This window comes from Orycteropus afer, unplaced genomic scaffold (assembly GCF_000298275.1).
Source record: "Orycteropus afer afer isolate SDZICR_OR568_19922 unplaced genomic scaffold, OryAfe1.0 scaffold00422, whole genome shotgun sequence".
In the NCBI taxonomy this organism is placed as follows: domain Eukaryota; kingdom Metazoa; phylum Chordata; class Mammalia; order Tubulidentata; family Orycteropodidae; genus Orycteropus; species Orycteropus afer.
The window spans coordinates 187,956-214,935 of NW_006922009.1; the positions used below are offsets into that span (position 1 = coordinate 187,956).

Here is a 26,980-nt window from a genome sequence, read left to right on the forward strand (position 1 = left end):
TGAAGTTATGCATTTACGAGTGTGTGACGCAAGCTTAAGAAATAAGCAGTTTGTTCCAAGCAACTGGGTAACTTGCTTTAAATACGAATGGAGTTTATGCATCAAGCTGTCTTGCTATGTCACTAAAATACTGTACTAAGATTTCAGGTTAAAGATGAATGTCTGGGTAGCTTTCATTCAGACTTATGTTACAGTACTATCGTGACAATCCAGGGCATTTTATTAAATGGAAGTCCTTCCATCTTCTTTGTTAAATATCATAAACACACACGTGCGCACGCACACACATACGCACATTTATTTTTATGACTTTTATTAAGGTATGGTATTTTAACTGCTTCCTTTGGAAGAAAGAAATTTAACAAATTAAACAATGGTAAGATAGCACATTGAACTCTGTGATAGGAATTCACAGCCCAAGAAATTTAAAGTTAGCATTGTTGTGCTCCCTAATTCACATTGCTTTGCCTTTTAAAATTGTATGTGTACATGAGTTAAAGCTCACCTGAGAATTTCTTGGCTTTCGTTGTTTTTCTTTTTTTCTCACAGTTTTAATTTATTTGGTAATAGTGAGTTCAGAGTAGACTATATCTTTCCCTTGTTCCTTCTTTAGATACACTGTAGATGTTAGGATTAAGAAGGTTAACAATATATAAAAAGCAAATGTTTAGCTTTTGGAGTCATTGCTTTATGGAACTAATATTATTGCAAAGGAGGAATATTTACACAAAATGAAGAGGCATTTAAAAATGTTCTGTTTTTAAATATTTTTTGGGGGGGATTCCCTGGGTTCCTTTCCTTGATTAGTTATTGCCTTATTGGGAAACTTCCTACTTTGAAACTAGTTATTTATTTATTTTCTTAAACTCTATCTCCAACATTGTATTTACCTTTTAAAAATTTTTTCTTTCTGATGAAGAAGAAGTTGTTGTTGTTGTTGTTATGTGCCGTCGAGTCAGCCCTGACTCATAGCGACCCCTCCTTGGGTTTCCGGGCAGTATCACTACGGAAGTAGGATTGCCCAACCTTCCTTCCGAGGAGTGGCTGGTGGGTTTGAACCGCCAGCCTTCTGGTGAGCAGTCAAGTGCCTTAGCCACTATGCTACCAGAGCTCCCGAAGAAGAAGTAGGGAGTGCCAAATACATGAGCTCTTCTGTTTGATATCATCTGTCTTTTCTTTCTGATATTACTCAGGGTCATCCTGCAAAAAGCATCAATAAAATCTATAGAGAATGAGAGTGGGAGAGAGAGATGAACGAGAATATTTATGTGTGTGTGTATGTGTGTGTGTTGGGAGAAGAGGGGAGGCAGAGACAGCTCACTCTCAAATAGGGCTTTTTGACACCTCACAGTATACTTCTTTAGAGATTTGAATAGTTATCATGTTAGAGAATTTTCTTTTCTGAAGAAAGTAAACTTAAAATGGGCAGAAAATAATCTTGAACAGCAAAAGTTCACAGAGAAATAAATTCTGAGAGATTTTCTATAATTCTTGAAGTCTTTAAAACCCTTTCTTTGCTTGAACAGAAATGATGAATTTCTCTCTGTGTGGGTGTGATTGTTCCTTCTCACATTAAATTTTATCCTTTTGCTCTAAATAATTTTTTTTCCTTTGATTTTAATTTTTTCTGCATAGTTTGTGCTTCAAGAACAGGGTAATCCTGTTGTATTAGTTTCCTAGGGCTGCTATAATAAGGTACCCCAAACTGGGTGGCTTATAAAAACACATTTATTGTCTTGCAGTTCTAGACTGTAGGAGTGTGAATTCAGGGTGCCAGCAGGGCATGCTCTCTTTGAAGGGTCTAGTGGAAGATCATTTCTTGGGTCTCTCAGCTTCTGGCATTCCCAGGTGGTTCTTGGTTTGCAGTTACAGCATAGCTCTGTTGTCACATGGCCATCTGCCCTCTGTCTCTCCTCTAAAGACAGCACTCAGATTGGACTATGATCTCATGTTTACTTAACTGATAACATCTTCAAAGACTCTATTTCCAAACAAAGCCATGCTGACACTTATTAGAAGATACACAAATATTTTGGGGGACACAATGTAATCTATAACACCAGTAATGTCAATTAATTACCATTTATTAAATGCTTACTGGGTATGAGACAGTATACATTTTTATCATATTTAATCCTTATAAGAGCATCATGTAATATTCTCATAACACCACTGTTTTATGGATGAGGAAACTGATGGAGCTGTCAAGACTAAAGTAAGATGTAGTCAACCTGGGTTTAAGTTGCAGCTTTGTGATCAGTTCTGGCTAGTATACTCCTGTCACTGCTCAATGGGCTCATGAACAAAGTGGCCATGGTGGCAGGGATGGAGGTTATGCATGGGCACAGCAACATGGACTCTCGCTTACCAAGGCTGATTTGGTTACTGCCACTGCTGAGTGCCCAATCTGCCAACAGCAGAGACTAACCCTGAGTCCACGATATGGAACCATTCCTTGGGGTGATCAGCCTGCAACGTGGTGGCAGGTTGATTACATTGGACCACTTCCATCATGGAAAGGACAGCGTTTTGTTCTTACTGGAATAGATACTTATTCTGGATATGGATTCGCTTTCCCTGCACGCAATGCTTCTGCTAAAACTACCATCCGTGGACTTACAGAATGCCTTATCCACCGTCATGGCATCCCACACAGCATTGCTTCAGATCAAGGGACTCATTTCACAGCACATGAAGTGCGGCAGGGGGCTTATGCTCATGGAATTCACTGGTCTTACCATGCTCCCCACCATCCTGAAGCAGCTGGTTTGATAGAATGATGGAATGGCCTCTTAAAAACACAAATACAGTGCCAGCTAGGTGGCAATACCTTGAAGGGTTGGGGCAATGTTCTTCAGGAGGCTGTATATGCTCTAAACCAGCGTCCAATATATGGTTCTGTTTCTCCAATAGCCAGGAATCATGGGTCCAGGAACCCAGGGGTGGAAACAGGAGTGGTACCACTCACTATTACCCCTAGTGACCCACTCAAAAAACTTTTGCTTCCTGTCCCTGCTACCCTATGCTCTGTGGGTCTGGAGATCTTAGTCCCAAAGGGAGGAACACTCCCACCTGGAGACACAATACTGATTGCATTGAACTGGAAATTAAGTATGCCACCTGGCCATTTTGGCTGTATGTGTGTTAATGTATCATGTTAAGCACAAATATGACTCTGTAATTGTCCTTATTTAGAGATTATATATGGTTAAGAAGATGTGTACAACTGCCAAGTTGACAAGGGGTGGACTGTGATAGTTGGAGCTGTGTGTCAACTTGGCTGGACCCCAGTTTCTGTGTGGTTGTTCCCATGATGGGATCAGATGACTGTGTTCTGAGTGGCCAGTCTGCCCAAGGGGAGTTTCCCTAGGGGTGTGGCCTGCTTCCAAGATATCCAGGGACATCCTGGGAACAGCCACATTCCTTGAGGGATTGGAACCCTGGTGTGCGGACTACAGACTTCCGTGAGTGAGCAGCCCACTGCTCGGCCTGGAGATCTTGGATTCGTCTTTTGTTGGAGTCAACAACCAGTGTACTGCCTGCCAGCCTTGAATCTCTTGGCCCCCTATGCTTACAAAAGCTAAAGTGGCCGCCAGCCCATCTCCTCCAGAGACTTGGACTTGTCGGCTGGGACTTGTCGGCTTCTATACACTTGTGAGCCATTTTCCTAAGATAAATCTCTCTCTCTCTCTCTCTAAATATATATATACACTTTGCTGGTTTTTGTGTTTCTCTAGAGAACCCAGTCTAACACATGTACCATCTTCCTCAACAGTGTCTCCCTCCACCCATAGCCCTCCAAAATTCACTGATCTTCCTACTCCTCTCTAAACATGCTAGCTCTTTCATAATCCATGTTTCTGTGCATTGGTTCCTTCTCCTTTTGCTTCTCTGATTACCTTACAGTTTTTCTATGCCTGCTATGCCCAAGTGTTTTCTTTTTTTTTTCTGTTTTGAAGCTTTTCTTGATTCCTCCAGACAGTGTTAATAATGTTCTCATAGCCTTTATTATTTCTTTTTTAAAAATTGTAAAAATATGTGTAACACTACATTTGCCAATTCACCATCTTTCACATGTTTGGTTTGGTGACACCAATCATGATTATTTTAACAAACCTCAATTTTTACATGGTTGTAATATTTAATTGCCAGAAGTTGAGAGACACAAGAAATAATCTTCTGCTAGAGCCTTCAAAGACAGCATGGCCCTGCTGGCACCCTGAATTCACACTTCTATGGTCTAGAACTGTGCGACAATAAATGTGTTTTTATAAGCCACCCAGTTTGTGGTACCTTATTATAGCAGCCCTAGGAAACTATTACAACAGGATTACCCTGTTGGTCAAGCACAAACTGTGCAGTTCTCATATTTACTGAACTTTCTGAGGGTGGAAGTGTATTTCTCCTTGCATGTGCTAGGTGTACAGTGAATGTGGCATTTGTTGAATGAACATGAGTTCTGGAGAATGTTATCAAACCTTTCATGATCATTGTACCTAACAAAATAATTCACCCAATTATAATATGATATGTAGGACCTTCTGTTAAACTCTAGCATTGCATTTATGGTGAATCAATCACATATAATGCTAATTTAATGAATGGCTATAATTTCTTGTAATATGTTATTAACCTTATTCACAGTTTTGGGGAAAAGATTGTGCTAAATAGCTTGGCAGAACACACAGTGGTGCTCTTTGTGAGGCTACTAAAGTTTGCCATTAAAATGAGACACATTAAAATGTCAAAAGGCAAGTTCATAAGAAGAGGTAGTACATAGACCCAATTTTGATTTTCTTGAATCTCAAGAAGTTACTCATTAGGGCAGTATTCTGGTAATAGTTGAGAATTTGTATAATTTTTCCCTGGCATATAGTTTAAAATATTAGCTATTTAGCTCAACACATTTATTCTATTTATTAATTTCCTCTGTTTGCTTAGAGTTTTTAAAAATTAATTATCTATCTAAGTTTTTAAGCTTAGAATCTACTTGGATATTGCATTAGTATCAGGTACTAATTGTTTTTAGAATTCTCAAACTAAAAATAATTTGAAAGAGAGTGGTAATATTCTTTCATTCAGGTGATGCCAATTATTAAAATTTTAAGCAAAGTCACATTATAGTGTGTATCTCAAAACGATGGTAGTTTTATTTATATGAAGAAATAAGTGAAAAAGTACAAAGATGATATTTAATGGAAAATTTACAATCCTGCAAGCTCTAGAAAGCCATCCACTGTTTGGTTTTAAGACAGTATCTGTTGAATTGTGCTGTCCACATTTTTATGTCCTTGCTCATAGCAAACTTGTTGCATCATTTTTGAGTTAGATTTGCAATAAGATTAACGAGTTAGCATTTCAATGTTTCTGTAACAACAACGAAAGTATTTTCCATGCATGCGTAAAATGAGCGGAAGTTCCACAGACTTTTGGACTCTTTTGGTCTTATGTGTCAGTCTCTTGATGTTTCCTGTCTGCCCTTTTGACTACCTGTACAGCTGTTTTTCATGTGTTTTTCAGACTTGGAGAAAGACCAAGCATTTTTGACAGCTGCATGCTGAACTGCAATATATGCTTGGCCACAGGTCACGTTTGCATTTCTTCACTTGTATTTTTACTCAATGTGCAAAAGAAATATGAGCATAGAGAGATTCAGAAAACATGTAGCATGCTGAGTATTGGTAGTCTACTTTCATGTATGCCATTCCATTTACTCAGCTGCAGAGATTCCACAGGAAGAGAAAGACTATAGAGAACTGGAGGAAATGGCATTCAGGACTGCCCTCCATGGGGCCCTTATTGCCATAATAATGAATGATGAAAAATGCTCTGGATCGTGTTTGGTAGAAAGAACTTCTAAGCATAGGAATGTGTGCACGTGCAGGCGCATGCACTCACCCACCCACACATTCTCTCTCTCTCTCCTACACACCACTTTTTGTTAACAGACTAACATTTAGTGGAGAAAACTGTTAATCTAGCAGTCAGTTCAATGTGTAATTGATTACCAGCTTATACACCATGTTAAAGCTTTGACTACATGAACTACATGATATTTTAACATCAGGAAATGAGACATACTATTCAGTAAATATTCATTTCATGACGGAGCCATAATGGAACTTTCCTGCCTTCATCTCCCAACCCCCACAGGCACAATTTTTTTGTCTCTGAAAAAGAAAAGTTTTGATTTTCAAAAATCCTTTCAAAATGGTCTTGGTAGGTCCATTCTCAGTTTATTACCAAACCTTGCAAATAGAATTTTTACTTGTAATTTTTTTTTTTTCCTCTCTCATCATGTTCAAGATTAATGAAAGAAACATCAAGATTTTAAATTTTGAGGAAATTTCCAAACTGCCTCATGATTTTGACTGAAAAGAATTTTTCTTTTTCGTGTCATTTAGGCATAATTTAGGCATAATTAGGAAGTAGCATTAGGACATTGCTATCTTTTCAACCTATTACTTTTATGTTTCATGCTCTATTGGTAAAACTTGATTGATTGCACTGTGGATCAAGTGTGACTGCCTCAGCATCTTTTTCTAATGTGTTCCTTTTCTCTTCCAGAAATTCTTCTACTTTTTCTTTTGACCCTATCTATTCTACCCATTCACAACACTTAGATTTTGTAGATAAATGTCTGTTATTTTTGTATGTGACCCTATGTCTTGACTCTTGGAAAACTAATGTGATACAGTAGTGCCAGATAGACCCAGATTTGAATAATGGCTCTGTCATTTTCTAATTTTTTGACTCCAGAAAGATGTCTACCTGTGTTTTATTGACTATGCAAAGGCATTTGACTTTGTGGATCATAACAAATTATAGATAACATTGCAAAGAATGGTAATTCCAGAACACTTAATTGTGCTCATGAGAAACCTGTACATAGACTAAGAGGCTGTTGTCAGAACAGAACAAGGGGATACTGCATGGTTTAAAATCAGGAGGGGAGTGTGTGAGAGTTGTATCCTTTCACCATCCTTATTCAATCTGTGTGCTGAGCAGATAATCCAAGAAGCTGGGCTATATGAATAAGAACACAGCATCAGAATTGGAGGAAGAATCATTAACAACTTGTGATATGCTGATGATCCAGCCTTGCTTACTGGAAATGAAGGTGACTTGAAGTACTTACTGATGAACATCAAAGACTACAGTCTTCAATATGGAATACACATCAGCATAAAGAAAGCAAAAATCCTTACACCTGGACCAATAAGCAGCATCATAATAAATGGAGGAAAAAATTGAAGTTGTCAAGGATTTCATTTTACCTGGATCCACAGTCAACATCCGTGGAAGCAGCAGTCAGGAAGTTAGACATCGTATTGCACTGGGCAAATCTGCTGCAAAAGACCTCTTTAAGTTCTTAAGAAGTGAAGCTATCACTTTGAAGACTAAGGTGCCTGTAACCCAGGCCATGGTATTTTCAGTCGCCTCAAATGCATGTGAAAGCTGGACAGTGAATGAAGAAGTCTGAAGAAGAGTTGATGCCTTTGAATTGTGGTGTTGGCAAAGAATACTGAAAATACCATGGACTTCGAAAAGAACAAACAAATCCGTCTTGGAAGAAGTGTAGCCAGAATGTTCCTTGGAATCGAGAATGGCCAGACTTCGTCTCACATTCTTTAATCATGTTGTAAGAAGGGACAAGACCCTGGAGAAGGATATCATGCTTGGTAAAGTAGACAGTCGGTGAAGAAGGGGAAGAGTCCAACAAGATGAGTTGACACAGTGGCTGCAGTGATGGGCTGAAGCATAGCAAGAATTGTGAGAATGGTGTAAGACCATGCCATGTTTTGTTCTGTTGTCCATAGGGTTGTTATGAGTCAGTGCCAGCACGAAGGCACCTAACAACAACAACAAGACAAATTGTATCTCTGTGGAAGTCAAGCTTCTTATCTGTAAGAGGGGACTGTTGTTCCTTTTAGGGTTATTGAGGATATTACCTAATTTGTTGGTTAAATATTTAGTACAAGGGTGGGAATATAGTAAGTACTTAGTAAATGGCAGTAGTAGTTATTATTGCTGGTATTTTATATTTCTTACAGATCCTGTTATAATATTGAGTATGTGATAGCATGTGTTAGGGACTCATTGAATACAATTCATGGCTAGGTCATTAAAATACATTCTGAAATCCCATTGCTTTTATGAAAGCTTCCTGTTGCTTATGTCCTATCAGAGCTACAAAACTTTCATAGCTTCTCTGTACTGTTATTTTTGTTCCTATTATCTGCAAGGAGAGCCTTTGGAATGTGTTCTGAACTGGCTTCCAAAACAGTGATTTTAAGGATTTATTTATTTATTTATTTGAGTAATGTTTTGGATTGATCCCTACATTTTTTCTAAACATCTGCAGCCAGGATTGTAATAAATAAAGCATTCTTTTGCATACTTCAAGTGCAGTGTAAAGCACATAGAAAAAAAAAAAAATCACAGCCAATCCAAGCTACACATGAATAAATTATTTTGCCTAGCTTACTTCAGCTCAACAGACATTTATTATGTATCTCTTATGTGCCAGGCATTCTATAGGTGCTGCATTTACAAAGATGTGTAAGATATAGTCCTTTGAGTTTAATCCTGAGCAATCAACAGATTCAAAAGCAGGTAATTGCAGTGGACAATGATTAATTCTAAGATGGAAGTAAGGATGGGGCTCTATGAAGTCCTTAAACTCACTGCCATTGAGTCAATTTCCACTCATAGTGACCCCCTTTCAATTTCTGAGACAGTAAATCTTTATGGAAGTAGATTGCCCAGTCTTCCTTCTGCATAGTGGCTGATGGGTTTGAACTGCTGACCTTCTGGTTAGCAGGCAAATGCCTTAGGCACTATGCCACCAGAGCTCCTGTCGTTGTTGTTGTTGTTATGTGCCGTGGAGTTGGACCCGACTCATAGCAACCCCTCCTTGGGTTTCCGAGGCAGTATCACTACGGAAGCAGATTGCCCAACCATCCTTCCGAGGAGTGGCTGGTGTGTTTGAACTGCCAGCCTCTGGTTAGCTGTCACATGCCTTAGCCACTGTGCTACCAGAGCTCCTACCACAGCTCCTAGATGGGGAAAAAGAAGGCTTTTGGGAAGATGTGAGAATCAGCCAATGATGATGCTCAGAAGAAAAATAAGGTTGATCTATTTGATTCAGGAGCAGAGAACTCAACTCAAATGACATCAATAATTTATTGTCTACAAAATTCAGGGGTAGTATTAGCTCCAGGTGAGGATCAAACAGTGCCTTCCATAATTCTGTCATAGCAGTGACTCTAGACCTTTTCCCTCTCACACATGATTCTCCAGGGAAGAGAAAATTTTTCTATAGTTCTAGCACTAGTCCAGGGGTTTATTTTCTCTCTTGACTATAACTAATACATGTCTTTGAACCAATCAGGAGCTCTGGTGGTACAGTGGTTGAAGCATTGCTAACCAGAAGGTTGATGGTTCAAACCTAGTAGCTTGTCCTTGGGAGAAAGATGAGGCAATCTGGTTCTGTAAATATTTCTAGTCTTGAAAACTCTATGGGGCAGTTTCTACTCTGTCCTTAAGATTTGCTATTAGTCAGAATCGACTTGATGGCAGTGGGTTTGGTTTTGGTTTGAACCAGTCACCATGACTAGTGGGATACTAATTGGTCTATATAAATGAAGATCTTATGGGGTCACTCTTGCTCCAACCTTACGGGTAAGGATGGGAATAAAGAGGAATGGATGATCAAGAGGGAGCCAGCAAATATATACTCTACCAGGGGAAGAAAATTGAAGTTTTTTTTTTTTTTTTCTTGGAGGGTGGGGAAAGGAAATACTATAAGCAAAAGGAAGGAAGCATGTACATCATGGTGCATGTTGGAAACAATAGTCAGTTAAACATTAATGCAGTATGAAGCTTAGAAAATAATTATAAAAATGATGTAAGTATTTACTGCTTGCTAGATACAATTTCCAAGGCGCTCTGGTGATATAGTGGTTAGGGCATTTGGCTGTTAAACAAAAGGTCAGTGGTTTGAACCCACCAGCCCTTCCATGGAAGAAGGATGGGTCATTCTGCTTCCATAAAGATTTACAGACTTGGAAACCCAATGAGGATCACTATGAGTCAGAATCAACTTGATGACAGTTAGTTTGGCCTTTGGTTTGAGATACAATTTCCATACATTACTTCACTTAATTCTCATAACTTACTAAGGAGGGTAAGCCATCTTGCACATAAGAAAACTTGAGCTCACATAGCTAATAGTTGATAGAGCTGAACTTTAAACCCAGATTATCTGGATCTTAAATATTACAGTATGTTCAGCACTTTGCTCAATGTTGTTAGAGTTTCAGGAGATAGAACCTTGTATACCATGCTAAAGAGCCAAATTTTGTCTGTGGCTCAAATTTTCTTGAAGTCCTAATTCTTTGTAATATGCTGAGACAGTGGTTCTCAAACTTTAGCATGCATCAAAATAGGTAGGACCATGGCCTCTGGGGGTGGAATCATCATAGCGCCCTAGGTGTTGGAGTGTGAAGCTGCTGGCTCATGTGGGCCAGTGGGAAGGGACCATAGCTGCTGCCAAAGAGTGACAGGGCAGGGATGCCATGCCCAAGAGGTAGAGAAATGGGGCTGCCAGGCCAAGAGGGTGAGGTCCTCACTCAGATGAACTAGGGGACTGAAACCATCCAGTGAAAGGAGATCTGTACATGTGCCACCCAGTGAAAATCTATATAGGTGCCAAGTTGACAAGGGTGTGGAATTGTGGTAGTTAAAGTTGTGTGTCAACCTGGCTGGGCCCGGTTTTGAATGGGTGGGCAGCTGTATGTAGTTATTCCCCATGATGAGATTGATAATTAACTCCATGGTGGAATCTACTGGAGCAGCTGAGTAACTCCTTTTGGGATGTGAGCTGCTTCCAGTATATAAGAAGCAATTTTGAGGAAGATCTCCAGCTTTTTGGCACACTTGAACCCTGCATGTGGCTGAGTCTAACCTCAGTGACATCAGAATTCCTGGAATAGCCTTTAGAACCTGTTAAAATCTAGAATTGCTAGGCTCTGTCTCTGGAGTTTTTGATTCAGTCTACAGTAACCAAAAAAAAAAAAAAAAAAAAAAAACCAAAACCTCACTCGTAGTGACCCCTTCTATGGTTTTCTGAGGCAGTATCTCTACAGAAGTAGATTGCCTGACTTTCCTTCCAAGGAGTGCCTGGTGGGTTTGCTCAGATTCTTTAATAATACAGATATCAAGAATATGTTTTGATTACAGTAATCTCAGTATTACAATTACAAAGTTCATGCTAATATGTTTTATTGGCTGGATTCCTTCTGTCTCTGAGCCTTGAGTTACTGAGATTAAATTTATTAGTTTACCCCCAGGTTGCTCAAGTCCATCATGGCCATTTCTCCCCTTAATTTTTTAAAAAAAGTGCACTTGTATACAAAGTGTATATATATTCAAGCATTTTATTTTATTTTTTCTACATTTTTATTATGAAAACTTTCAAATACACAGAAATAGTTGCATGAATACCCATAGTCTACCATCTGGAGTCAGTGGTTATAAATGCCTATTTTTTTATACACACGTGCATATTTTGATGAACCAGTTGAAATAAGTTACAGACTTTTTGCCATCTTATAAACATAAATACTTCAGTATACATCTCCCACTAAGGATATTCTCTTACATAACAACACTATTATTATTACACTTAAGAAAACTAACAATAATTCCTTAATTCTAGACAACATTCAGTTGTATTGAAATTTATCTAGTTGTCCCCATATGTTTTCTATAATTGGCTGGGTTTTTTTGCAACCAATATCTGATCAAGTCAAACTCAGTTTTAAGAGGCAGCAATGCTGGGTGGATGTTTTGGCTTAGGTACACAAACTAAACCCACTGTCATCGAGTTGATTTGACTCAGCAACTCTAGAGTAGAACTGTCCCATAGAGTTCCCAAGCCCGTAAATCCTTTTTGTTTCTTTTAACTTTTTATTGTGATTTGGGTGCAGTTTTACAAAGCAGATTCATTTTACATTCAGCAGTTCATATACATTTTGTTCTGTGACATTGATTACAGTCCCCACAGTGTAACAGCTCTCCTCCTCCCTCCTCCCTGTGGTTCAACCAGTCTTTTTTATGGTTTTGAATTTTGGTCTACATTTTTTCTCCCACTCTATCTAGATCTCCAGTTTTGATCCCCTTCTGAATAGTTGGCATTGATAGCTGGGTACCATCTAGTTCTTCTGATCCCAGGGTCATGGAGGCAGAGGTTTCCATGGTCCATTCATCCCTTGGACTAATTGTTTCCATACATCTTTGATTTTCTTCACTCTTCTTTGTTCTGGATGAGGAGAGATCAACATTTACATCTAAGATGGCTGCTTGCAAGCTTTTAAGACCCCAGTTGCTACTCACCAAAGTAAGATGTAGAACAATGTTTTTGTGTACTATGTTGTGCCAGTTGAGTTTGACATCCTCTGTGACCATGGTCCTGAGTGCAAAGGCTCAGTGACTCCTTCAGGGTGCTTGGTTGTGGTTAAGAAGTTATCCTAATTTGTTTCCTTTGAGGGGGTGGTGGGGAGGAATTATCCTAACTTTGTCTTCTGTTAGTTCTATAATGAATATGGACATTTTTATAGCACATACAAATAACGTATTCCAGAATATTGCCTGCCAAACCTATGTATGATCATGAGTATATTCCCGTCCACCTACCCATACCCGATCTTCTTGCCTGTCTACATACGTACCAACCTGTAGATCAGTGTTTGTTATTACTGACAGTGCAGTATTATGTATGTAATAGAATTTACCTTTCTCATCTGAACTGCTTGTGTACCTCTCTGTGTCTACTTTTTCCCTTAGTGATACTGTGTTGGTCCCAAACATTTGTTGTATTGAAAGACTGTAAATCTTTATGGACACAGACAGACTCAGCTTTCTCTTGTGAAGTGGCTGGTGGGTCCAAACCACTGGCCTTTTGGTTGGCAGCCAAATGCTTTAACCACTGGATCACCAGAATTCTTTTGACTGAGATAAGCACTGTGTTATTTAAAGAATAGGTTTGGTTGCTTTATCAAAGATCCAACTTAAACTGTGATTTAAATAAGAACCATGTATATTTCTCTCTCATTTAACCTCCTGGTGATAAAGTGAGCCTTGATTGGTAGGGTGGCTCTGTTGTCCTCAGTTTGTGACTTCCATCCCTGAGGCCAAGATCACTATTTCATCCCTACCATTTTACTGGGGAGAGGAGCAGAGGAGTGCATACTCAGTACTTTTAAGGGCACGTCTGGGATTTATACACATCACCTCTACTTCCATTCCATTGGCAAAAACATAGTTACATGGTTACATGTCTCTGATAGAGCCATGGTGACACAGTGATTAAAGTGCTCAGCTACTAATTGAAAAGTTGGTAGATTCAACCCGCTAGCTGGTCCATGGGAGAAAGATGTGACAGTCTGCTTTCATAAAGATTTACAGCTCTGAAAATACTGTAAGGAATTTCTACCCTGTCCTATAGGGTTGCAGTGAGTTGTAATTGACTCAACGGCAAGGGAAATGTGTCTGTGATAAAAACAAAAACCCAGAATCAGTTGCTGTCAAGTTGATTATAACTCATGAGGACCTTGTATGTGTCAGCATAGAACTGTTCTCCAGACGGTTTTCAAGGACTGATTTTTCAGAAGTATATTGCTGGGCCTTTCTTCTGAGGTGCCCTGAGGTAGACTCGAACCTCTAAAGTTTTGGTCAGCAGTCAAGGTCATTAGCTATTTGCACTACCCAGGAAGTATCTGTGATAAGGCCTGGAAATAAAAGCTTTATTCTGGATGACCATGTGTCTAGTGCTAATTCATGGGTTCTGCTACTAAAGAGGAGCTCTGGTGGCATAGTGGTTAAAGCATTTGGCTGCTAACCAGAAGGTCAGTGCTTTGAACCCACCAGCTGCTCCCTGGGGTAAAGATGAGGCAGTTGGCTTCCAGGAAGATTTAAAGCCTTGGAAACCTTATGTGACAGTTCTACTCTGTCCTATAATGTTACTTTGGTAGGAATCAACTAACTCAATGGCAGTGGGTTTGGTTTTGGTTTTGGTACTAAAGAAAGAATGACTACTGAGGGGTGGGGGATAGTTAGTATCTCTGCCGTAAGTTCTTTTTGGAAAATGACTGAGTTACAACAAACATACTAAATCCAGGTTGTTTTTTTTTTTTTTTTTTCAATATGTTGTAACATGATATTTCTGCATTCAAGATAAAGAATATTAATTGTTCCTGTACTCATCGAGCCCAAACTGTTGTTCCTTTGTGAATTATTTGATATATATTTTATAGATGTTCTAACTTCCTCTTTTTGTTAGGATATTAGCTGTCACTGTTCACAGCAATCAGTGTCCTCCTGCCCTCTGCCTTCATAATTTGCTGCTGGACTAGGGAAGCAGGCAAGAGTAACCATCATAATAATGTTATAATTTATTGTGTGATTTATGTGTATTGTATGTGTTGGGGATTGTGGTAGTTAAAGTTGTATGTCAACTTGGTTGGGCCCGGTTGAGTGGCTAGGCAGCTGGTGGTAGTTATTCCCCATGATAAGACTGGCAATCAACTCCATGGTGGGATCTACCACAAGCATCTGAGTAGCTGCTTTAGGGATGTGGTCTGCTTCCCATATATAGGAAACAGCTTTGGGAATGGTCTCTAGCTTAAGGAACGCTTGGACCCTGCATGTAGCCATGTCATTGCTCAACAGTCTGCCATGCTCTACTGACCTTGGCACTTTCAATGGACTTGAATTAATGGCCTGCCATGTGGTTTGGTAACATCGGGACTGTGCCTTTTTACTTATCAACCATGGGCTTGTCAGCCTCAGCAGCCAGCAGCTGACTGAAGAAAAGCCTCTAGCTTCAGTGGGCCAGGAGCAGGAGACGGAGCTGAAGCCCAAGGTTGAGGGGCTTTCACACAACCTGACACTTTGAACTCAGAGCCTGACACTTTGAACTCAGACTTCTATCTTCCCGAACTGTAAGAGAATAAATTCCTGTTTGTTCAAGTCATCCCATTTGTGGTATATTCCTGTCAGAGTGGCACTCGGTAACCAGAACAGGGAATTTTACATCTTATCTCTAACTTTGGAGCTCTTCTACAAAAATACTCATTTTACAAATGAGAAGGCTGAAGTTTCAGGAATCTTAATTACTTGTTTTTGAAAACTACAATTACTAGAACTGTAGCTAAAATAGGAGTTCTAGTAGCATAGTGCCTAAGGCACTTGACTGCTAACCTAAAGGCTGGCGGTTCAAACCCACCAGCCACTCTTCGGAAGGAAGGTTGGGCAATTGATTTCCGTAGTGATACTGCCTCGGAAACCCAAGGAGGGGTTGCTCTGAGTTGGAGATGACTCGATGGCACATAACAACAACAACAACATAGCTAAAATAGGAATATATGTGTCCCAAGTGAGACCTGGGAATCTTTCTTATTAAAAGTTTGCGTGATTTTCACTCTAAAGACCTGTGAAATTTATTTTGACTACTTAGAGGCAGTTTTATACTTTTTCATCTTTGATGGTATGCAGGCCATTGGAATCGCAAAGTAGTTAAGTTTTGGCTGGGTGAAGTATTCTTTGTCTAAATGTATATCTGAACATATACGTATAGCATGCACACACATAACAACATATATACAAACTCATACCTTTTTAAGTTTTAATAGCATAACCTGTTGCCAGGGAGTTGATCCCTACTCATGTGTGTTAGGCTGGGTTCTCTAGAGAAGCAAAACCAGTAAAGCTTATATATACATATAAAACAGAGCTTCCATATATACATATAGAGAAAGAGAAATTTATCTTAGGAAAACGGCTCACACACTTATAGAAGTTGGCAAGTCCCAAGTTCTTCTATCAAACATCAAGCTGGAGGCTTTTCCTGACTCGTGCAGCTGCAGGGACTGATGAACTCAAAGTTGGCAGGAAGTAGACCAGCTGTTGACTCTAACAAATGACGAATCCAAGATCTTCAGGCCGAATGATGGATTGTTTGCTCATGAACAGTTGTAGGCAGCACAACAGGATCCTGATCCACAGAAGAGTGTCTCTTTTCCCAGGATGTCCATAAATATATTGGAAGCAGGCCACACCCCTAAGGAAACTCCCTTTCAATGGATTGGCTGCTCAAAACATGTAAATCTGATCACATCATGGAAATAACCCACATCACAATTGCTTAAGCCACACAGAATTGTGGTCCAGCCAAGCTGACACACAACTCCAACTCTCACCGTCCACCCCTTGTCAACTTGGCAATCCATATATAAACTCTAAATAAGGACAATTATAAAGTCATATTTGTACCTAACATGATACGCTAACACGTGTACAACCAACACACATTAAGCTTGTTTACATTTCACAGTTCATAACAGAAGGAAACAAAAATATTTGATGCACATATACAATGAAGAAATATAACAATCACAGTCCTTATTTCTGCAACTGGTCATGTGGCTGTAGGTGATATTCAGAACTACCTTCTTCTACCACCTATTCTGTATTTCCCTTGTCCTCAGCAAGCATCTCAGCTTGTCGTGGTTCTTTGCCTGGTGGGGTGTCCCAAACCTTCATTCCTGAAGGGTCTGGGCCATTAGTAGTCATACCAGAATTGGATTGCTGTAATTTTCCATTGACCTTAATCACAGGGCATAGTAGTACTAAGAGACGTCCTAAAGAATCTCCTGTATTCCAGGCATATTCTTCTTTACCTCCATTATGTAATGTCAATCCAATTTCCCTTAGGTAATCAGGATCTATCACACCAGATAGTACAGTAACACCCTTGTTTGTCTGTTGATCCAGAGGCACGAAGAAGCAAAAATGGCCAGATGGCATTCTTAACTTCCAGTTCAGTGCAATCAGTACTGTGTCTCCAGGTGGGAGTGCTCTTCCCTTTGGGACTAAGATCTCTAGGTCTGCAGAGCATAGGGTAGCAGGGACAGGAAGTAAAAATTTTTTGAGTGAGTCACTAGGGGTAATAGTGAGTGGTACCACTACCGTTTCCGCCCCTTGGTTCCTGGACTCATGAATTCTGGCTATTAGAGAAAGAACACTGTATATTGAATGCTGGTTCAGAGGATATACAACCTCCTGGAGAACATTGCCCCAACCCTTCAAGGTGTTGCCACCTAGCTGGTGCCATAATTATGTTTTTAGTAGGCCATTCCATTGTTCTATCAAGCCAGCTGCTTCAGGATGATGGGGAACATGGTAAAACCAATTAATTCCATTAACATTGGCCCATTGCCACACTTCATTTTCTGTGAAGTGAGTCCCTGATCTGAAGCAATGCTGTGTGGGATACCATGACGGTAGATAAGGCATTCTGTAAGTCCATGGATGGTAGTTTTGGGAGAAGCATTGCGTGCAGGGAAGGTGAATGTATATCCAGAATAAATATCTATTCCAGTAAGAACAAAACACTGTCCTTTCCATGATGGAAGTGGTCCAACGTAATCAACCTGACACCAGGTTGCTGGCTGATCACCCCGAGGAATGGTTCCATATCGCAGACTCTAAATGTTGGTCTCTGCTGCTGGCAGATTGGGCACTTAGCAGTGGTGGTAGCCAAATCAGTGCTGAGCCCATGCATAACCTCCATCTCTGCCACCATGGCCACTTTGTTCATGAGCCCATTGAGCAATGACAGGAGTAGCTGGGGATAAGGGTGGCTGGTTTCCACTGAATGTGTCATCTTATCCACCTTATTGTTAAAGTCCTCCTCTGCCGAGGTCACCTTTTGGTGGGCATTCACATGAGACACAAATATCTTTACTCCTTTGGCCCATTCAGAGAGATCTATCTGCATACCTCTTCCCCATACATCCTTGTCACCAATTTTCCAATCAGGTTCTTTCCAAGTTCCAGACCATCTGCCCAAGCCATTGGCTACAGCCCACGAATCCATAAACAATTGTACATCTGGCCATTTCTTGTTCCATGCAAAATGAACAGCCAGATGCACGGCTTGAAGTTCTGCCCATTGGGAGGATTTCCCTTCACCACTCTCCTTTAAGGAAGGCCCAGAAAAGGGCTGCTGTGCTGCTGCTGTCCACTTTCAAGTGGTGCCTGCATATCACGCAGAAACATCTGTAAACCAGGCACAAGTTTTCTCTTCCTCAGTCAGCTGATCATAAGAAACTCTCCATGAGGCCCTAGGTACAGACTGGGAGAGGGAAGGTAATATGACGAGTGGAGACCATCGGCATTTGGGCCACTTCCTCATGCAACTTACTTGTGCCTTCAGGTCCTGCTTGAGCCTGATCTCTGATATACCACTTCCATTTAACAATGGATTGCTGCTGTGTGCGTCCAACTTTATGACTCTGTGGGTCAGACAACAGTTCATGATGGGAAGCTCAGGCCTCATGGTGACTTGGTGGCCTATGTATTTTTGAAATTGTTGTTACTGGACTTACTGTACTGGTTAGTATGGGCTGGAGAGGTGAAATTAATTAGAGGGCTGGCCTTTAATTTATTTCTTTAATGAGTAGCTTAAATTTTCTCTAACAAAATTGTTTCATATATGACACATTATAGGATATGCTAATCACAATAGCAACATGAAAAATTATAGCCATGATATCTATCTCAATTTGTAGTGTAGTGCCTAAGGCACTTGACTGCTAACCAGAAGGCTGGTGCTTCAAACTCACCAGCCACTCCTTGGGAGAAAGCTTGGGCAATCTACTTCCATAGTTATACTGCCTCAGAAACCCAAGGAGGGGTTGCTATGAGTTGGGTCTGACTCGATGGCAAATAACAACAACAACATACTGTATCACGGGAGCTCTGGTGGTATAGTGGCTAAGGCCCTTGACTGCTAACCAGAAGGCTTGCAGTTCAAACCTTCCAGTCACTCCTCAGAAGGAAGATTGGGCAATCTACTTCTGTAGTGATACTGCCTCGGAAACCCAAGGAGGGGTCCCTATGAGTCGGAAATGACTCGATGACACATAACAACAACAACAACAACAACATACTGTATCATATAAATAATTACTGTTATCATCATTTCTGTATATTTTAAGAACTACCTGATGGCAGTGGGTTATGAATATCATAGTTAATACAGATAGAGTGATAGTAAAAGATACCCAAAATCAATCTATAGTTTAGGGCATTCAATGATTAGTATTTCTCAGTACTGTGATTTTATGAAACTGATGCCTAATACACGCTTATGGATTTGGTCTGTTGTGTTTTGCCAGTGTCTAAATAATTTGACTTTTGAGGCTGACATTTGAAAGTACAAGGCCAACCTGGTATGGAGAAGAGAATAAACCCCATGAGGAACAGATTTTGTTATATTTGTAAATTCGTAAAAATGGTGCCTTATGAGAAGGTTTTGTTTGTTTACAGAATTTATCTTAAATTAGGAGATACTAGCATGCAGTAAGGAGCTCTGGTAGCATAGTGGCTAAAGCACTTGACTGCTAACCAGAAGGCTGGCGGTTCAAACCCACTAGCCACTCCTCGGAAGGAAGGTTGGGCAATCCTACTTCCGTAGTGATACTGCCTCGGAAACCCAAGGAGGGGTCGCTATGAGTCGGGGCCGACTCGATGGCACATAACAACAACAACAGCATTCAGTAAATGAAAATAAATGTACTTAAAATTACCTTTATTAGTAATCTAAAGATTGGGAGCTGTATGGATACTGGTGTACAATAACATGGTAGCTTCATCAGTTTGTAATTTAAAATTTAAACTACCTATCTTCCTCCTTGGTAGAAACTAACCACCATCCATTTTTGTGGTGAGAAGTGATAAATTAAAACTATTATAATAGATGTCCTTTAATTTCCTCTAATTTTTCTTTAGGTCGAGATTTAATTTGTATACAGTCCATGGATGGGATGCTTATGGTGTTTGAGCAGGAAAGCTATGCTTTTGGGAGATTTCTCCCTGGGTCCCTTCTGCCTGGCCCTCTCGCTTACAGTTCTCGTACAGATTCCTTCATTACTGTCTCTTCCTGCCGACAAGTGGAAAGTTACAAGTAAGTTTGGATGTCAAGTCTTTGGAATCATTATGATTTTTTTTTGGGGGGGGGGTATGTGTATTTTTTTTTTTATTATTATGTTTTTCCTCCATAGGATTTTATAAAAATCCATTTTATTGAAATATAGTTTATGTACAGTGAAATACACGAAGCTAAAGTGACATGGGTCAATGTATATATATTTTTTTTTTTTGCAGTGTTCTTTCCCCTTCCCTCCCACCTCTGGTAACCAACAAAGAAAGTTTCCTTCCATATATAAACCTTTCCTTGACCTTTTGCAATAATGAACTAAATCATTATGATTTTTGAAGTGTTGATTCAACAAGAGTCTTGGTGGCATAGTGGTTCAAGTGCTTGGCTGCTATCCAAGAGGCCAGTGGTTTGAACTTACCAGCTCTTCCATGGAAGAAAGATGTGGCAGTCTCTTTCTTTAAAGATTTACAGCTTTTGATACCCTATGGGGCAGTTCTACTCTGTCTTATAAGGTCACTGTGAGTCAGAATTGACTCGATGACAGTGGTTTGGGGTTTTTTCTTCAGTTGTTGATTTATTCTTTTCCACAGAGAGCTAGAATATTACAAATAAAAAAGGGACTGCTTTCTTTGAGAATAAAATTTTGTATCATTGATGTACGAAAACATATTTGAAAGTCAATATAATGTAGTGATTTGAGAGAGCAGGGATTTGGGGTAGATACAGACCTGGTTTAGAATCTTGTTTTTGCTTCTAACAGCTGTTTGATGGTCAGTGTCTTCATCCTTCCTATAAAACCAGCAGACTGATTGTTTTGTCATTGAGGCGATTATTCCAAGGCACCTCTAAATGGATTTCAATCACTAACCTTTCAGATAATAGCCATGTGCTAACTATTTGCACAACTCAGATACTCCTCTGGCTATAAAGGTGGATAATAAGGTTGTTTTGACAAATCTGTTACCTGGATTAAATGAGATTATACACGTCAAGTTGCTAGACCATAGGAAATACTCAATAATTACTGGGACTGTTCCCTGATATCATAAATAATGAAACACAGTGTTTAGTGAGAAAAACCAGATACAAAAAGAAATACAAGTGTTGTTATGAATGATAATTATTTTCCAAAAAGATAATTCATAATAAAGTGTGAAAATGATCCTTTGAAAACAGCCCCCCCCCAAAAGTCTTATTATTCTTGCTGAATTGTGTTTGAGGGCGATCTCTTTCTTTTCTACCAGCTAAATTTTAATACATTTAAGGTTTTGAGTTTTGAAGGGTGTGTTTTTTGATAGAAGAGAGAACGAGGCAAAGAAAATAAAAATCAATGCTGGGAAAACAAATAGACTTGGAAGATTTCAATATATTCAATAACGTTGTTATCTTACTGATGGCAACATTTCAAACTTCAAACATTTAAGCAACACATCATTACAGCTTTTCAGTATTATTTTTGGCCACATGATTTCTCCCAAGGCAGGAAGAAAATATAAATTCATCGGCAGCAGCTGTAAATTTTTATCTTCACTTTTCAGATATATAGCAAGTTAATGCAGTTTTTTCCTTGTAAGTGGCAATCTACATTTTGTGTGAATTATTGTCAAGGCATCTAGGGTTCAAAACTCTGAAAATAAGCAACTGTTTATGACTAAGCAGATGGTAACTGATGGTAGTAGTGTATCATCATATCATATTCCTTCTCTGTTATGCTTTTGTCGTCCAAAGGAGATAAATGAGTTGTGACATTGCTACTGGTAATATATAAAATATTATTTTTATTTTGAAAGGTTGGGGAAAATATCTGTATAAAATACTCATGTCTGCGAGAGCTTCAGCAATATTGAGGAGATCTGCTTTTCAGCTTTCCACACAGTTCTGTGCCTTAACTTTCTGCCAAGTAGTGATATTGGCAGTGCTACCCAAGCTTGGGGTCACAATACAAAGATTTGAATGCTCCATTACTTACTCTTTAAAATATGTGCATTGGAATTAATTTGGTAATAACTCCAGCAGTGATTGGATGAGGAAGCAATACGGAGGTTTCCTTAATGTGTGAGTAGAATCTTAACAGAAGCTCGTACTGTTTTAGCTATGGTCAATTCTTCAGCATACCTATATATTAAATTCATCTCTGTCTAGGACTAAAAAACGCACACTTTATCCATCATGTGGATCTTTTCATATGGTAAAAATGCATCAGATATGTGATTATTATGAAATGACTATCAAGAGGGTTTATAACTTTAAATAGCATGTTGTACTTACATATGCTTTCAAGTTTAATAGATTACATTTAATGATAATCAAATGGTACAATTTAGCATAGGAGAAAACATGAAAAATGTCGTTTTGTTCTTTTGAGGCTTCATTAAATCTAACTATAATCAGTTAATGGAACAAGCTTATAAGACGTGAAACATTTTCATTTTTTATATTAATATTTCATTACTTTAAAACCAGTTCAATTATACTCAAATAGGAACTAGCTAAGGCTGTGGATGCCAAGTTTTAGCATGCATGAGAATCACTTGGGCAGCCTGTTATAAAATGTGCATTTGCAGATCTCCAGCAGATTTTTTTTTTTTTTTTTTAATTGCGATTTGAGTGAAAGTTTACACTCCAGTAGATTTTGATTTAATAGATTTGGGGATAAGACCCAGAAATTGTCTTTGTAAACACATTCTCCAAGTGATCCTAATTAAGGGTCACATGCTTGAGTTTTATTTTTCTTTTGAAGTGAGAGAATTGTTTTCTCTTTTGTTGGGGCAGGGGAGGTAGGCTTTGGTCCCACCACTCTCTTGGGCATGTGTGCCCAAAATTTGGATCATCTTTTATTCTCTTTTTCTTCTTTTGCCTGCCAGAGTTATTAGTCAGTAAATCCTGCCGCCTACCTTTAATTTTCTTATTCAGTCTTTGCTTCTCCTACCTGTTGTTTTGGGTCTTTATCTTTTCACTTGGATTTCTGGGTTTCTTGCTCTAATCTACATGTCAAAGAATCCTTCTTATATACATCCTTGTAAAACACTTCTTTAAGCCGGAATAAATATTGTTGCCCATTAAAAAAATGTAGAACTTCTGATTTTGATGTTGAGTGCCTTTTATAATCATGTTCCATTTTACCTCTATGATGTGGTCTTTCAGATTTGGAGGGCACTTTTGAAGTTAACTGACTCAGTTACCACCTTTCTTCACTTCTAGATATATGCCATGAGTCAATATGGCAACCAACAACAACAATGTTCCAGAGTATGTCTTTTAATATACAAAGAGCAGAATCTTTGTCTTAAACATCTCTTCACTCACTTGGTAATTTAGTTAATTTATTCAAAGATTCATTTAGTTATTCAGCAAACATTTTTCAAGAGGCTTCTCTGTGCCACTGTGCAAGGTATTGGAAATGCAAAGTCAAATAAGTCCTGTTGTCTCTTGTTCTCCAGCAGTCATCAAGCAAGTGTGAGCAGCTCTCAGTCTATTGTGAGACAGGCTGCAACAGAGTTTTGTGTGGGATACGGAGGGGGCCTAGAGGCAGGATCTTGAAATTAGGCTTGAATTAGTCGGGTCCGACACGGCACATAACAACAACAACAACAGCTTGAAGAAGTAGGAGCTCTGGTGGTGCAGTGACTAAGGCATTTGGCTGCTAACCAAAAGGTTTTAGGTTCAAATTCACCAGCTGCTCTGTGGGAGAAAGATGAGGCTGTTTGCTTCCGTAAAGATTTATAGCCTTGGAAACACTATGGGAATCATTGTAATTTGGAATCGACTTGATAGCAGTAGATTTGGTTTTGGTTTCAGTTTCCTGAAGAAATAGATTGGCTACAAGTTTTATTTTCTCTCCTTTCTGTTACACACCTCCTCTGCACCCCTGCAGTAGCCCCTAATACATTGCTAAGCAAATGATAGTCTTTACATAAGTATTTAAAATATATTTGTTGACTTTAATTGACAAAAGGACTGTGTTCTTTACAAGTTTTATGTTCCTGCCAAATTGAAACATTTAGTGTTTTCCATATGTTAAGGGCTTCTCTTTCTCTTCTTTTTTCTGTACTACATGTCTAAAATGCTGTTGCCTCCTTCTCTGCATATGAACATTTTGTCTGAAGCCACTGTGTTCCCCATCAATTCTTTCCTGATATCTAGTTGTGATGTTTCCTACTTCTTAATTCACAAGTAGGTTTTCCATTCTTCCCCTAGTACTATTGATACTTTCACTGATGTTGAATATTTGCTTGTTTACTACTTCTTTCCTTCACTAGGCTAATTTGCTCCACGAGGGTAAGAATTTTGTATCCCTGAAAGTGCCTAACATTGTAGGAGTAGCCCAATAGTAAGGAATTGTTGAAGGAGTGAAAAATTTGTAAGGAAAACTTAATTTTGTTGCTGGCATTCTTTACTACAAATGACTGTCCTGTGTGTAAGCAAGAATGGTTTAGCTATAGTTGAAATGGACATGGTAATGCTTTGTGTCCAGACTTGAGTTTCTGGTAAACTACCCCAGGTTAAATATCAAGGTTCCAAAATATCCTGGTACCTCATTGAGGTGACAACTATGTTTCATGTGAAAATAAATGACTTTAGAGGGTTTACCTTTGTGCTCTGTGGCACCTCAATCCATATTTTAGTCATTTGGTGCTATTTTTACAATGTGATATGAAAGAGCACTAAATTATATTGTAGGGTTTGTCATTGGTGCTGCACAGGACCTGTGGTTTTAAACGTTTGTGGCTCTTGGGTTAAAAAGCACCACTGTTCACCCAGACTTGCTGTATTTGTGATTAGTGCATTTCTATTCTGAGAAACACCTATGACATGCTTTCATAAATTCTTATTACATTGAACTTGATTATTCTTTCAGCAATCTCAACAAGGGAATTTTATTCTTTAGTTTTATTGAACACCACCTAAGGGGTTAACAAAAAAAAAGATCTAAGTGGTTTTTTTTATTTTAGAATTTCCAAGTTGGCTTGAAATTATTTGGTTTTGCATATAGATATTCATATACATTATTGGTCACAGTTAAGAGGAGTTAAAGAAGAACCATAAAAGAGATACTATTGTAAGTTTGTCATCATATAAATTAACTGTCAGTTATGCTTAAGTAATAAAATACTCTTCTGAGTTGTCTTCCAGGAAGAGAAATGGTCTGGATTTGGAAATCAGGAGACAGTTTTGGCTGCATCTCATCCTGGTGTTTTGATGTTAATGAGACCACTTTAGGCTTACTTTTTCCTCAGATGGAATAGTAACTCTTTTGTAGTTACATAAGTAGTCTGAAACATACAAGGAGCTTTGGATTTTGCAATGATCTCATTAATCTCCATATCACCCTCCAATGGGTTGGTGTCTGCAGGAAATGAACCACCTATGTCATTAATTGTCTGAAGTTAGATCCACAGCAAGACCAGCTCTGGGCTGACGTTGTAGTCACCAGTGCCTACTCTTTGTCTGTTACTCTTACTGGGAATATAAAGCATTGTGATTTGGAGGTTGGAATGAGAGGCCTGATTTTTGGCACTTGGGAAGACTTTGAGATCTTGAAGGTCAGTATCAGTGGTGAAACATTTGCTGCAGCTGCTTATGGAATTTTTTTTTTTTTTTTTTAGCATAATTTACAAGGCTGTTTGGAATCTTTGCCCTCCTGCCTTTTGTAATTCATTTCCCATGACTCATCCTCCTCCTCTCTGATGCCTCTCTCCCAAACTTCTGTCATGGCCTTTCATGTCTCTTTTACTGCTTCATGCCTTTGCACATGCTATTTGCTTTGCCCATAATGCCCTTTCTCTCTTTATCAGCATGATGGATTCTCACTCATTCTTTAAAATCTAGCTTTCTTCTCATGAACACAACCAAGAACATATCTCCTCCACATCAGTTGTTTCTGCCACTGCGTTCCCTTGCTACTGGGTACCAAAAAACAAAACAAAAAAGCCCAAACAAGTTGCTGTGGAGTCAGTTCAGACTTATGTGTCAGAGTAGAATGACTCCAAGGGTTTTCAATGGCTGTTTTTTCAGAAGTTAGATCACCAGTCCTTTTTACAATGGGTGCCTCTGGGTGGATTCACACTGTCAAACTTTTTGTTAGCAACTAAGTGTGTTAACAGCTTGCACCACCTATGGACCCCCGGTATTATGTACATACTCTCTCTATTAGTACAGGACACTCTGAGTTACATTGTTTTGTTTGCTAAATTAATCTTCATAACTATTTTGGGAGCTCCTGAGGAGGACAGACCTTGGAGTAGTCTCATCAATGCTTGAATTAGATCTGTAGTAATATTTATTGAATGAATGAATGAAAATGATATATGTTAAGTTTCCAAATTAATGATGACTGAGTTTCATAAATACTTTGGAAAATCTATCTTAATTTATATTCACCGTGTATTCAACTGAAATTAGATGTTTTTCTAAACAAATTATTAGAGATTGAGATAAGAAAAGCACGATTTTAGAGTTGGTATGTGACATTTGAATATCACTGTACATTTCAGTGCCGATTTACATATTTTACATTGCCTTCATTCATTTCCTTGCTTTTGTAATGTCAGACATTCTTCTCAGGCAATATGAGATGTCTGAATGTATTGTTAATTTTTCTCTTAGCTATGGAAGAACAATGCAAGGTATTTTGACTCAAGAAAGAGAGGAACCTATAAGCTTAAAGTTAGAATTAAGATTATTGTTATAACAATATACCATTAATTATGGGAATTTAAACTTTGATATGCTCAATTAATCATTTCCAGATTGAATTATATTTAGAATTGTTTTTAAGAATTAGCTAAATTTATTATTGAAATAGAAGCTGCAAAATACTTGTTGTTGTTGTTGTTAAGTGCCGTCGAGTCGTTTCCGATTCATAGGGACCCCATGCACAGCAGAATGAAACACTGCCCAATCCCGCGCCAGCCCCACAATCCCTGCTATACTTGAGCCCATCATCGCAGCCACCGTATCAATCCATCTCGT

At 38.9% G+C, this 26,980-nt stretch overlaps 1 protein-coding gene across 1 annotated transcript in view; it reads left to right on the plus strand.

Moving 5' to 3' along the window:
* BBS9 (Bardet-Biedl syndrome 9) overlaps window positions 1-26,980 on the plus strand; it is a 784,410-nt gene that overhangs the window by 130,568 nt on the left and 626,862 nt on the right. The window contains 1 exon segment of the mRNA XM_007953988.1: window positions 19,858-20,032. Within this exon segment, the coding sequence (XP_007952179.1) occupies window positions 19,858-20,032 (175 nt within the window).